Below are 13762 nucleotides of genomic sequence, written 5' to 3'. Positions count from 1 at the left end.
TTCCAGAGCTGAGGGAAACTGAATGTTAAGTGATACTCCGATTATTGCTTCCAAAATGCCCACTGTTACTGTGATGGACTTGGCCATGAGCAGCCCCGCTTAGCAACCCCACCCCAGTTTCCTCCAATGCGTTGACCTTGGCAGGGACATCGCAGGCCAGGTGAGCCACCTTCAGCGACATTGTGGCAGCATCACCCTCCTAGACAGCCCTGGGCCTCAAGATTATGACGAGGAAAGGGGGTTCAGAGACATTAAACCTCACAGCTGGGGTCACATAGCTGGCTGAGCAGAGTCGGACTCAAGTCCAGGCCTCTACTCAGGTTCAGAGCCACTCGGACCTTGATGTAGCAGATGTTCATTGTGTACCTACTGTGTGCCAGAGACCAGGTGACTGTAAACTTGACAGCTGTTAGATATGGCCCCCACCACGCTCCAAGCTCCTGAGAAAGCGGACATGGGTTCTCTGAGAGCCACAGCAGGCCGATGAGGGCTCGGCGGGGCTCAGGGAGTGCTTGGGAGGAGAATGAGGGCTGAGCTAACCCCGCAAGGGTGAGGGCGTGAGCCAGGCCGGAGGAGTCTGGGCGAGGGTACACAGGCGGGTGCAGCAGATGCAGCGCCCTGTGCCGGGGAACCAGAGACCTCAGGTGGCTGAGAGAGCAGAGCCCAGAGCCCAAGCAGGGAGTCAGCCGGTCCCAGGAAACAGGCACTCAGGGTCAGGAACCGGAAGGAAGCCTGTCCCCCCAGCCAGGCAGGAGCTTGGAGATGGGACTAACCTGTGGCCCCACCTCTGCCTCTGCCCTGCTCAATCTTTGCAGGTTGTCCCTTCCTCTCTGGGCCTGTTTTCCCCCATCCTGCCTGCCCCCAAGCCATAAGGAGGACCTGGAGAGTAGAGAAGGAAGCTTCTAGAGGATGAACCTTGGGGCAGGAAGTGGGCACAGACAGGAGCCCAAGGCTCTGAGTGTCTGCTGAGGGGAGGGAAGCCCATGGGCTGGGCAGGGGCAAAAGGAAGCTTCCAGAGGCAGGGACCCAGTCTGATGGGGCTGCCTGAGATGGTGGGGAGCACAGCCCAAGCAGGGAGGGTAGGTAACAGGGGAAGGTGCAGAGGTGGGTGAGAGACTCGGTATTTAGAGCCAGCGAGAGGAGCCCAGGGGAACACTTCCTGGGGGCAGCATCTGAGGATTGGAACAAGGGGCTGCCAAGTGCCTGCCCACTCGGAGTGGGTGCATTACTATCTGTGTATCCAGTTTATACACAGGAAATTGAAGGCCAGGAAAGCCACTTGATCAAGGAGAGCAGGATTCAAACCCCGGCCGATGCTCCAAGGCCGCAGGGCCCAGGCTCTGAGCCCCTGTTGGGGCCCCTCGGACGTGCCCGTGGAGGATCCCAGCCCTCCCACGCTGCCATCCTCATGCCTGACCGGTCACGGGCAGCCCCAGCCCACCCACTCCCCCGCCACCTACCGCCCAGCCCTTCTTCCCGCACCACCAGGCCTGTGTGTTTTGCAATTTCCACACGTTCAGCGCCTGGGGATGGACTGATTGATCTGTAACACCGAAAAAATAATAATGGCTTGATCGTTACTGAGGATTAAAAGTAATCCTTTCGCTGTGGCTATTGCAACTCTGTTATTCACAAGTCAGCAGGCTGACCCCGGCCTTGGGGCCCGTGGGGCTCCAGGAATTCAAAGAGGCTGCAGGTTGGGGCCCTCTCTCCTTGGGGCTGCCTCCCCTTGGCTGCTGGGCTAGGGAGCAGAGGGGCTGTAGCCCCACGCTCCTGGGGCCTGTGAATCCCGGGGGCAGAGCTGAGCCTTGAGAGGGTAAGGGAAGGGGGGCATGCAGCAATTGCCTAAGGCTCCCCCAAGAGATGCAACCCCCGGGACTGCCCCTTAGGCTTCACCCCCTCTCATCCAGGCCAGAAGCTCAGCTTGCGTAATAGGTGCTCAGTTAATAGCAGTGACAAGTATCGTTAGCCGCACATGTCACACAGCAACGTCTTCTGCAGAAGGGCACTGCAGGCTTGTGAATGAGGGGCCTCACCCACCCTGGGGATTTGCGGTTTAGGCAGAAAGGAAGCCCCACGATGGAAAGGGAGGGGCAGGAGCTGGGCGCAGGTGGGCCCCTGGGGCCTCAAGAAAGCTATGTCTTCTACGTGCAGAGCCGTAGGGGGCTGCTGAGGATTTAGGGGCAGGGGGTGGCCACATGCTCAGAGCTACATTTTAAAGGCTCCGGGTGCCATGAGGAGAGTAGATGACAAAGGCAAGCGAGGATGCAGGAGCCTGAGGGAGGACGGAGCCAGGGCTGGGGATGTCAGCAGGTGGTTTGAGCGATGTCCGGGGTGAGATGTAAGGGGCGGGTGGAGCTCCGGGGGCCTGAACATCACCCCAGGAGGGCGTCCAGGAACTCAGGAGGGGCCCAAATTGGAGGCAAGACTCGGGAGGTGTCTGGGAGTAGAGAGGCCTGTGGTCCCTGATGCTGGGTAAGGCAGGTGGGGTCGCAGGATAGGGGATAGAGGCCAGGAGGGGCTCTGCATCGTGGAGTGAGGGGGTTTGATTCCAATAGGGACTTTTCTACCCTGTCCTGGGGGACTCCCAGGACTCCCAGCCTCACAGTGCTCCCAGCATTCAGTGCTCTTGGCCTGAGAAGGAGGGAACGCCAGGCCCAGCAGGAGTGGGGACGTTGGCTCTGGACAGCCCCGGAGAGTGGAGGCTGCATCTGCAGGGGTCACACCGTGCCCCCCACACTGTCCTGTGCTGGGGGGAAGGATAAGTTGGTCACCCGTGTCCTGACGCCCATTTCCCCCAAAGGCACAGCTGCCAGGCTCTATTAGAAACTGCCCTCTGGGGCCCACGGGCCACACAAGGCCTGGACAGAGGGGCGAGGGGGGGCGGGGGGGTCCTGAATGCCGAGAAGCCAGGAGGCAAGACGTCACCGTCCTACCCACAGGATGGAGTGGGTCAGGGTGGGGGACCAGAGCCCCTCCCCGGACATTGTGGGCCTGTGTAGTGTGCCTTCTGACCTCGATCATGGGCTGGGCAAGGCGGCCGTGTGGTGAGGGTCAGGCTCAGGGCCCAGCCCTGCCCAGCCCAGACTGACTTTGACCTTGGGCAGGCAGCTTGCCATCCCCATACCCGGGGGTCCTCATCTGAGGAGGACATAGCAGGCACTTCATGACCAGTATCAGGTACATACGATACGTTGCTGGCCTGAGGTGACCTGTTCATGGTGACAGTTGTTGGTGACAGGACTTCAGTTCATTTAGCTCTATGAGGGGCCCCGGAGGGTCATCTTCAGGAGCCCTAAGACTTTCTGGAGGATCAGGATCCAGAGAAGTGCAAAATAAGAACCTCAGCGGTCTAAGCACCTCCTCCAGGAAGCCTTCCCTGATATCCCAGGTTCCCACAGACCTGAAACACCTCAGCTAGTCCAGCCCTGGTGGTTCCAGCCGGTTATGTGTCTGTTTCCCCCTCTGGACCATGAGAGGGACAGGCTGGTGCTACCACATCTCCACGCATCGGCATGGCGTGGTGTCAGGCATGCTGGGTAGCAAGGTGTGAGATGGATGGGCAGGTAGCTGTGCTCACAGGCACAGGGGCCTCGCTGGAGGAGGCTGCAGGAACCAGCCCCAAATGACGGGCCAGGCTCGTATGAACAGAAGGCGTGGAGAGCCCTGTGGGGAAGGGAAGGGGCTCAGGAGCCAGAACAGGGACAGTGGTGGTGGGCCTGGGGCGGGGGTGGGGGGGTGGCAATGGGCCCTGAGCAAGCTGGGGCAAAGGTGCATGAGTGAGGCCCTTGGCCACTTTCCGCAGCTCCCCAGCTTCTGACCTGTCTGTGCTCTGTCCCCAGAGATTGGCTGATGCTGCAGAGAACTTCCAGAAAGCCCACCGCTGGCAGGACAACATCAAGGTAAGAACTGCAGTGCCGCCCCCCCAGCAAGGGTGGATGTGCGCAGGGGAGTCTGCCCAGGAGGGGCACCGGGGGCTCTGTGGAGTGGAGCAGGAGCCCCTCGGCCCTGGGACACGGGGTACCAGGGATTGCTGTGGAGCCCCGGTGAGCAGGCGGCTGCTCCAAAGTGATGCTCCCCAAAGCAGGTGTCGCCTTGGTGGTTAAGGAGGTGCCAGACTCCTTGGGGAGCCCCCAGGGCCCAGAAGCCTCTTGACTGCAGGATCTCTCCAACTTGAATACCCTGACCTGAGAGAGACGCTAACCCCTTCCCTGGACTTCCCCGGGCCCTCAAGCTGGGATCGGGGACCAGGCCATCACAGCCACAAAAGCCTCTCCTTCCGGCGCTGTAACTCAGATGGAGCTCAGGCATGGGGGAGGGTGGGAGCGAAGCCATGTTTGCCTGATGCTCACTGTGCCCCACCCCCAATCCATCAGTTTGCCTGTCTGTCTGTCCCACTGGTCCCTTGGGCAGGGTAGAGCTGTAGTCACCCCCTTCTACTGTGGGGTCAGGGCCCAGCTCCACCCCAGCTGCCAGGCTGAAAGACGTTAATTAGTGCTAATGGCGGGCCCATTAGCCAGCATACCACCCGCCCCGCCTGCGCTGCTGCAGGGAGAACTGGCCTCAGCTGCAGGTGGGGACTGGCCGTGCCAAGAGATACAAGGACCTGTGGCTGGGGCAGGGATGGTGTTTTTGTCCCCCACAGGCACACCCCCCCACCATTGAAACCATGTACTTCCCAGTGACCTTCGGGAGGTGACAGATAGGAGCCCTGTTCCTCCCCAGCACTCAGGGGGTGCACCCGGCCTGTGCCTCCACCCCCATGTCACACTCAGGCCCCTCATGAAGGCCAGGCCTTCCTGCAGGCGTGCACTTACCCTCCCTGCCCCCCAGGTGGTCCCAGTGCAGGCCGCCCAAGGCCAGTGCCCAGCGGGCCCCTCTGTCTGCCCCACTCATGGCCCCCCAGCCTGGAAGCAACCGGGCCTGACTTAGTGCTGCCCATCACCGGTCCCCATGCCTAGCCCAGTGCCCTGGGGACAGATTGACCAGGAACAGCTGGGAATCGGTCTTCTTACCTCTGAAGTGGAGAGGGTGGCACGCAGCAGCCCTGGGCACAGAGGAGATGCTCAGCCTGTGGGGGCCAGACTGGAACCCCCTGCATGATCAGTGGGGTGTGGCCCTCCCGCTGTCAACAGCACACAGTAGGTCTGCACCTAGACCTCTGAGAAACAGACAGTGGTGTACCCATATTCACACATGCATACCCTGTCAACACCAGTGTGGGGACTTGGGGGACCCCAGAGTCTGCAAGGTCAGAGCTAGGACAAGAGAGGGAGGGGCGAGATCTCTGGGCATGAAGCCCCCTCCCGCCCTTCCTAGTCCTGGGCCCCGACCTCACACACCTGGCCCTGGCAGGGGCCGGGAACCTGTAGTCACAGGCCTTGGACACAGTCATTGGACACCAGAGAAACCATAGCCCTGGCTGGCAGGCAGCACCGCCATGGCCCCTGCAGACAGGCAGCTGGCGCTCGGGCGCCCCTAACACGTAGGGTAGATGAAGAAGGCCCACCTGCCAGATGCTGTACCTGGCTGCAGCATCTCACTGCACCACCAGGAAGGAACTGGGCTAGGGTGTGGATGGGGGAGGCAGGTGCGGCCGCCCCAGGGCCTCAAAGCCCACACCAGGACCTGTAGGAGACAAAGCCCTGCCCTGGGGAGTCTGATGGCAGAGGTAGTTCTGCCCATGAAGACTGGGCCAGGCTGGAGTTGCTGGCTGGACAGGACAGGTGGCCTCCCTGGCCTGAGGTCGGCCCCAGCCATCAGACCTGCTGCCTGCCTCTCTGCCAAGCCAGCGACAGACGGCTCTCTCAGAAAACAGTCCTCTTGGCCGAGAGGAGCTGGCGGTGAGCCAGGCTGGAAGGCCAGGCGTCCGCACAGGGGTAGCCGGGTAGCTGGCCCGGGCAGGCCACAGAAGCCCGGTGGGCAGGCCGTGGTCAGGTCTGGCCAGGCCCCGCATCCGCCCACCACAGCACCAAACTGCCATCCCCCATCGTCAGGCACCCTGTTCCCCACCTGCCAACATGCCTCGTGCCCTCTCTCGGGCCCAGCTCCAGCTAAGGAGACTGTGTCGTCTACCCGAGGCCCACGGGGGCCCCCAGCCCCACCCCTCGTGCATCATCGATGTACAGAAATGTACATGAGGGGTGTGAATTCACAGGGGGTGACCTCCGACCCCTGTCCAGTTTGAGCAAAATGGCCCCCCGAATACCAGCCAACAGAGGGTGGAGGGGGTGTGAGCCATGTGGGCCCCAGACTGTAAGGACGTCCCTTTCACCCCACCCAGGGAGGTTCTGATACACTCATGCCCCTCCCATGAAGTTGCAGGCATAAGGGGCTCCCCACCCGTGGGGAACAGTGGCCCTTCCCCCTGAGGAGGCCTACCTCCTGTCCTGTAAGCAGCCTCAGAGGAAGCAACATCACCCCTGTTTCATAAGTGGGAACCCTGACCCTGAGGCAGAGTCTCATGGAGGCCGCAGTGAGGCTTTAAAAGGGCTTCAGAGGCACCCTTGCCTCACCAGTAAGGTAAGGGGTCACCTGGGCGTCCTTATGGGGCCACTGGGGTCTGCACTCACTGCTTGGGACCCCAGAGGTCAGGTCAAGATTAGGGCCAAGACGCCTTGTCATCGCTGGGTGGCACTGCCTCCTTGTCCAACCCACAGTGGTGGACAGCGGGCATTGTGCAGGCCCAGCAGGCCTGGAGGCCCATCCAGGGACCCTCCCACCTGACCCTAAAGGCCCCGTCATGTCTGCCACACCCCAGTTCCACATCTCATTGAGGGCAGCAACTGCAGCTGTCTTTACCGTTTATTTTCACACGTGTGACCTTGCCCGCCACCAGCCCCAGCCACGGAAGGGCATGAGCTGGCCCTCCAAGATGGGGAAGGCAGGGAAGGGTCCTGCCCACGTGCACCCCAGGCCCTGGGGACAAGGGCAGCATACAGACTCCTTTGCCTCACCTGTGGTCTGCAGGGGACTGGAATCCTCCTGTCTGGCATGTGCCTCCTGTGTCCCCGGTGCCACCAATATCTTATTCTAGGCTGAAACTATGAATCAAGAAAAAGGGAGCTATTGGAGCAGCTGGATGAGTGCCCAAGCAAATGCCCGGGAGCAGGGAAGGGGGCCTGGGGGCGAAGGTGTAGGCAGGACCCACCTCGGCCTGTGAGGAGCCCAGGGATCCTGGAGGCCTGAGAGTAACCGCCCGCCAGCCATGCCCTTTCCCGTCCTTGCAGAAGGTTCGCCTGAAAAGTTGGCGGGTGAAGCCCCCATGCTGATCTGCAGTCCTCCCGTTCTCACCGCTGAGGGGAAGAGCGGCAGAGCCGTGTTTATGCCCCTTTTAGATAACAAATCACATTTTCTTTTCGCCGGCGAGTCTGTTGAATTGATATTTTTTCCCCTCGGTTTAATGGGTTTGTGTGTTCAGGAATGATCTTCATCAACCGAAACTCCTTATTGTGTTTGATGTAATGTCAGCTTTCATTAGGCACTTCGGTCGCGAGCCGGCTGGAAAGGCCAGGCACCCTGCAGCCTGGCCCTACCCCCACCCAGGCCCACCTGGGCCCCAGTCCTCTTGAACTGGTGGGCAGGTGGGTGTGGGAGGAGGGGTTGGCGATGGGTTGGGAAGGTGGGCTGAACCAGGGTGGGAGCCTCTCTGCCATAGTGTCCCGTAGTGCCCCCTCCCGTGTGGAGGGTCCCAGTGCAGATGCATGCGGTGACTGCAACTTTCGAGTGGCCCGGTCTTACACTCATCATGAGGTTGAGGTCCTGCCCACAACGCTGCCAGGCACGTAGTCAGTGCTCAGAATGCTTGCATGTGCCTGCAGGTCCAGCCGGCGGCCTGCGCCACCCCCAGACCGCCAGTGGGAGACATCCCACGACTGTTCCCCACAACACGCCCCGTCTGACCACCTCAGATTCTGGGCAGTCACCACGGCCACGCCCCTCCTTGAAGCATATGGAGCCTGAGCTCAGAGAGGGCGCAGTACCACCCTGAGGTCACACAGCACATGGAACCCTGCCAGGCGCGGGAGAGGAGCAGCTGCCACGGAGTCAGGGCAGCTCTGTGCTTTGCTGTTAGTGCACTTGGTCGTCACCCCCATTTTCAGACCTCGAAGAAACAGGCTCCCAGTCTGGGGCTGCCAGGCCGCGCTACAGGTTTTACTGTACAAAACAGGGCTGAGGAGCACCTGGTGGGGGGGGCCCAGACAGTGGTCATGTCCCATGTCCTTGCCCTGGTGCCCATCGGGACAGGAGTGGGGTGGCTCCTCCTGAGAGGGTGGCACTTGGTGGCACCAGCTTCACCTTCTGGCGGCCTCTCCTAGCCACGCTCGGTTCTGATTAAAGATCATTAAACATGAAATTAGCCCGTTTGTGTTACGGGTCTCCCGGGTGGCCGGTGATTACGATGTGCAGATGGCCAAGAACCCAGGCGCCGGGCCGGCGGGCGGGGCGAGCGCAGGCAGCTGAGGGCAGGAGCTGGGCCGGGCTTTGTTTTCTCCCCCGCCTGTTGTGTGAACCTCCTTGCATTTCACAACAAATCACAGATAATTAATAAGTACATGCCCGTAATGAGCAGGCTTTTTAATAGAAGAAATTGGAAGATGCGGTGTCGAGTCATTATTCCACTGCAGCCCGGACTAGGCTCTATTTTCCCGTCTTCCTTGCTCCCCCAGTTGTGCCTCAGCCAGTCTCGGCAGCCAGGCCGGCTCTGACTCTCTCTCCCTGCAGGGCAGCAGGGCAGGGACCCTGGGCTGGGGGCAGTGAGGGCCCCAGACTGTCCCCAGTGTCCTGGGGGAAGGGTGCCCCAGCCTGACTCAGCTGGCCTCCCTGGATGGCAGCTCTGGGTGGAGGATATTGGGGGGCTGCTCTAGGCCTTGGGCCTGGGGGTCCTGGCTGCACCCCAGGGGTGCTTGAGCCATGAGTGTTGAGGCCTCTCTCACCAACCAGGAGGAAGACATCGTGTACTATGACGCCAAGGCTGACGCAGAGCTGGTAAGTGCTCCCGCCTCTGCTGCGGGGAGGGGCAGCTGCCAGAGCCTCGCGCCCTCTCTGGGCTAGTGGCCTCAGCTGAAAAATGAGTGTTGGGACTCGGCAGTCCTTCGGATTCTGAGCTAGAGCCTGCAGGGTTGTGGTGGGTCAGGACAGCACCCTACACCCACCACAGACAAACCCTGAGAGGCCAGGCCCCTCCGGGGTAGTGTGTCTGCAGCACGGAAGGACACAGCTTCACTCACGGTGTGCAGCAGGCCTGGCCCCCGGCCCGGGATCCTCCCATGGTCAGTTCCCATGCCAGAACTGAGGAGTGCCCGGTGCTTACGAGAGACGTTGGGGAGGGCTTTCTGGACGTGGTGGGCAGGGCTGAGATACAGGGTGCAGTGCCGTCCAGGTGTGTTTCCAGTCACTGCAGATGCCCTTCCTCTGGCGAGGGGACCAGCAGCTCAGCGTGCCTGGCCCTGAGCTCAGTCAGACTCACCCCAGCCGCAGAGGCAGCCCAGGCCCTGGGCCTGTTTTTCGGATGGCAGACAGCATTTGAGGGCGAGAGGGGACTACAGAGGAGACAAGAGTGTTGAGAGCAGGGCGTATGGAGTAGATGGTGTTTGGTCACCTGTCAAGGCCCAAGTCTGCCTGCCTGCCTTTGAGGCAAAAGCAGTTGAGCCCCACTGTCTCCTCTGAAAACAGGTGTTTCAACAGCCCTGTCTCTGGGGCCTCGCCTGTGCTGGCTGTCACCTCAGCCCCAGCATCCGACCTTCTCCCCCCAGGCTGACTGGCCTGAGCGGAGTCCTGCGGGGGCCAGGCGTTGCCCAGTGACACCAGGAAGTGGGCAGGCAGGAGGGGACCCCTGCAGACAGCCCAAGGTGCCAGGCTGGCCAGGGCCAGCCCTGAAGAGGCCCAGCAGGCGGTAGAGGAGAGGTGGGTGGGCCAAAGCCGGTGAGCTTACCCTCTGCTGAGCCTCCGTGGCTCCCAGAGAAATTGCTAAAATTAAAACTGGGATCTGAAATTCAAATGAAGAGTGAACCTTTAATTAGACCCTGAATCTAACTCCTTACCCCCCTCAGCAGCGGGCTGTAATTTTAGCAATCAGTGCATTAAATACAAACTGGGAGACCACCGTACAAAGCCCCTGGGCGTGGGGGGCAGTGCTGAGCACTCAGAGGCCCTGGTGGAGCCGGGCGAGCTCCCTGAACTCCCTGCTTCCAACAACCCCCAGTGTATTCAGGACCACCTGCCCCCAGCCCCTTGGGCATCTGCTGGGGGGCTAATGACCCAAGGAGGGAGCCCCACCGCGGGTGGGGCCAGGCTATGTGGCCCCGGTATAAATTCCGCACGAACACGCATGCTGACTCCCTGGCTTGTTGTGTTCTTTTGTTTTTTTTAATCTTTGCCAGAGGTACAGTTAGAGATCTTTCTAGACCATTTACTTTTAAATTACCAGCCAGAAGGTGGGGGTAGGAGAAAGAGAAGGAAGGAAAAAGTTCGCCAGCTGATAGCTTATCAGAACGGAATCCAAATGTCACATTAGTTGGGAAAGTTGGGAGATTAAATTTTCCAGCGCCCTTCATCTGCCGCTGACATTTCAGGGGCTTTCTTCTCCCGAGCCTCCCCCTCCTCCTCTCAGAACGTGAGCGGCTCACGCCTCAGAGGCGGCGGCTCCCCGCTCTGGCCTCCACTAGGCAGCCGCCTGCCCAGCTTTGCGAAGCAGCTGGGAGCTTCTGAGGGTCCTCCTGGGGTGTGCAGAGGTGGCGGAGGGGCAGCACGCTGGGAGGGCAGGACATGGCTCCCGTTGCACTGTACAAAATCCACCAATGAGGAGATGAAAGGGGGTTTGCTGCGGGCCCCTTCCAGCCGCTGAACCCTCTCCAGGAAAGCCCCTGGGCTGTGCGGAGCCATCACCCTTTCCCCAGACAAGACTCACCCCGTGCAAACACCTGGGGGCAGGAGCCAAGGGGGGTGCCCAGGACCCAGGGAGCAGTGGGGGCCGATGTCACTGCGCCATCCATGGCGCAGAGGAAAGGAGCTCAGCCTGGTGCTGAGGTCTCAGGGATCTCAGGGGTCTCGTAGGGGCAGTGAGGGAGCATGTAGATGGTTCAGCTGCTCAAGCAACTTCCTCCCAGGGCACAAAGCCCCCCAACCCTGCCCCTGCCCTGCCTGCCTTTTCCCTGCCTCCCCTTCACTCCCCACCACATCTTCCCTCCCCGCTCTCGCACCTGCACCCCGTGCCTGCCCCCCTCCCGGCTGTGCGTCAACGCTGCCGTTGCAGACCCGCTCCTGCCAGCCAGTGGTGGTGGGCGGGGGCGCACTGCGCATGCCCAGCCTGCCCGGCCAGAGACGCAGTAATTGGCACCTGTCAGACGGCTGCAGCTCATTTTAGAAAGTCAACGGGGGCCTTCGCCGGTCCCAACGCTAAACCCCATCCCCACTCTCCCCAGGATGCCCTGCAGCTCAGCCCCCAGAGCCAATCTGCTGCAGGGGTGGCGCCCCTCCCCCAGATGGGGCCAGAGCACTCTCCCTGCTGCTAGTGGGGGCTCCTTGCAGCGTAAGGGGCAGGGCGGCGTCGCAGAACCCGGAAGGGCTGTGGAGTCCTGCAGCGACTGCACACAGCACGTCCTGTGGGCAGAGGTCTGCAGCCTGCTCCTCACCGGCTCCAAGATTTGCCTTCTTTGCTGATAATCAGTTTTCAAGGATGTGGGAAAGGGGTCGGTTTGTTTTGGTTTTGAAATTTGGGTACAGCAAATGGGATGGTGGGTGGGCTGTGCAAGGGCAAGTGGAAGTCAGAGGCCACCAGATGAGGGGACCGTACCCCATGTCTCTCCCTCTCTGCAATCTGCAATATTCTGATTCTGAGATGCCCCCACCATCTAGACTCTGGCCTCTTGGCCCCACGCCACCGTCACCAGCCCTCATGCTGCCTGGTGGGGGGGTCCCCTTCTGCAGGATGACCCTGAGAGCGAGGATGTGGAGAGGGGGTCCAAGGTCAGCACCCTGAGGCTGGACTTCGTGGAGGACTCGAACTTCAAGAACAAGGTCAACTACTCGTACACAGCAGTGCAGATCCCCACGGATATCTACAAAGGCTGTGAGTGCAGCAAGACCGAGAACCGCAGCCCCCACACACCATGGGCCTGCGCCCACTGCCCAGGCCCCGCCAGGGCCCAGGTGCCAGCCAGTGCCGCCCCCCTCAGCCCCCTCTACCCAAGGTCACACGTGCTCACCGCTCAGCACCACTCACAAACAGCCATCGAGCGGCTCTCAGGCGCAGCCTCACAGCAGGCACAAAACATCGAGCCTCTCGCCCCGTGCACTGTCTCCTCCTGGGTGCCCACGCGAGTGCGTGCAACACCCCAAAGCAGCTCCCCCACCCGCCCTCGTGCCCTGCCCCCATGTAGGGAGGATGGAGAAGCCACCATATCAGACGGACCTGGGGACTGGGGGTCAGGGTGCAATTCCTCACACCAACCCTGTGGCTCTTCCCTCCTTCTCCTTGGCACGGGGTGGGTGTGGGGAGGATGGGGTAGAAGGCGGCTGAGATTCCAGGCTCCAGGGAGGGCAGTTTGGCACAGTGGGGAAACCAGGTTACTACAGCTCAAAGGATTTCAGTCAGACCTGGGGAAGAACTTACTGAAGGTCTTAGGAGATGTGGGGGAGGCCAAGAGTCAAACACTAGAAGGGGAGCTCTAGCAGCAGGATTTAAGGCTCTGGAGTCTCTTGCTTCTGACATAATTCTAGGGTCACCTCCAGGGTAGCCTCAGAATCCAGGGTACCCACTGGGTGGAGGGTCTTGGGACAAAGGTCCCAGAACTTCTCGATAGTCTCCAGAATGCAGGGAATCCTCCAGGGTCCTCAGGAAGGCCTTCTGGGCAGCCTGAGGGGGGTGAGGGTGATGCTGGCCCCCCCAAGCCAGTGGAGGGGCACTATCACAGGCAGGCACCCTAATTAAAACAGGAGCCACACCGCCCTCCCCAGTCACCCCTCGCTACCCACACAAATTGCATTTTATATGTTTTTTATTTACTGTGTCACTTTTAATTAAATCTGTAATCGCCTGCCTGAGGGGGCATGGTCCCCGTTTCCCAGCTCAGCGTGATCTGAGAGTGTGCGCGGGGCCGAGGAGCGGGCCCTCTCCAGGGTGGGGGCCGGGGCGTCTGCACGAGTGTGTCAGGCGGTGAATGCGCGTGTGCGAGTGTAGTCACAGACGCCTGCAGGGGCAGCCCCGCCAGGTGAGCCGGCTCCTCTGGGCTCTTGACCTAAGTCGGGACCGCCGCTCTGCCAGCAGCTGGGCGGGCTCCCAAGACAATCTGCTCCAAGCCCCTCGTTGTGCAGATGAGGAAACTGAGGCCCAGGGACAGGCGGGCCTTGCCAGGCCAACTCTCCCAGGACCGACAGTGCTGTGTGAAGCATTTGCGAGTCTGACTTTATTTTTTCCTTAAAGAAAAAAATAGAAATTGTTCAACTCATTAAGTTTCTAAATTAGGAACAGAACCATAACATACTGTTCAACAGGCACAGCCAAAGCTAGAAATGTGTTTTGTCTTCACATTATGGTCAGTTAAGGGAAGCTGCAGGGCCGGAGCGAGGGGAGGGGGGCAGAGGGGAGAGCGCCCAGGGCAGGGTGGTGGGCAGAGCCAGGGGTGTGTATCTAACTCACAGCTCTTCCTGGAGCTCGAGCAGGGCCTCTGGAAGGCGTTGCCTGGTTTTCACTTGCTAAGGACCATGGCGGGGTGGGGGGTCGGGGGGTGCAGGGGGTGATGGTGTCTGGGCTCCATGGGGA

The 13762-nt window shown here is 60.7% G+C and overlaps 1 protein-coding gene across 7 annotated transcripts in view; it reads left to right on the top strand.

Moving 5' to 3' along the window:
* Nucleotides 1-13762, top strand: part of CACNA2D2 (calcium voltage-gated channel auxiliary subunit alpha2delta 2) — a 125037-nt gene that overhangs the window by 92551 nt on the left and 18724 nt on the right. For all 7 annotated transcript variants that reach the window (XM_053929234.1, XM_053929233.1, XM_053929232.1 and 4 more), the window contains exons 4-6: nt 3843-3902; nt 8944-8988; nt 11929-12070. In XM_053929234.1, coding sequence (XP_053785209.1) covers nt 3843-3902; nt 8944-8988; nt 11929-12070 — 247 coding nt within the window. The remainder of the gene's footprint in view (nt 1-3842; nt 3903-8943; nt 8989-11928; nt 12071-13762) is intronic.

The sequence above is a fragment of the Desmodus rotundus genome, chromosome 8 (genome assembly GCF_022682495.2).
Source record: "Desmodus rotundus isolate HL8 chromosome 8, HLdesRot8A.1, whole genome shotgun sequence".
Taxonomy (NCBI): Eukaryota; Metazoa; Chordata; class Mammalia; order Chiroptera; family Phyllostomidae; genus Desmodus; species Desmodus rotundus.
The sequence above is the reverse complement of the archived record's forward strand: the minus strand, read 5'-3'. Positions and strand labels throughout refer to the sequence as shown.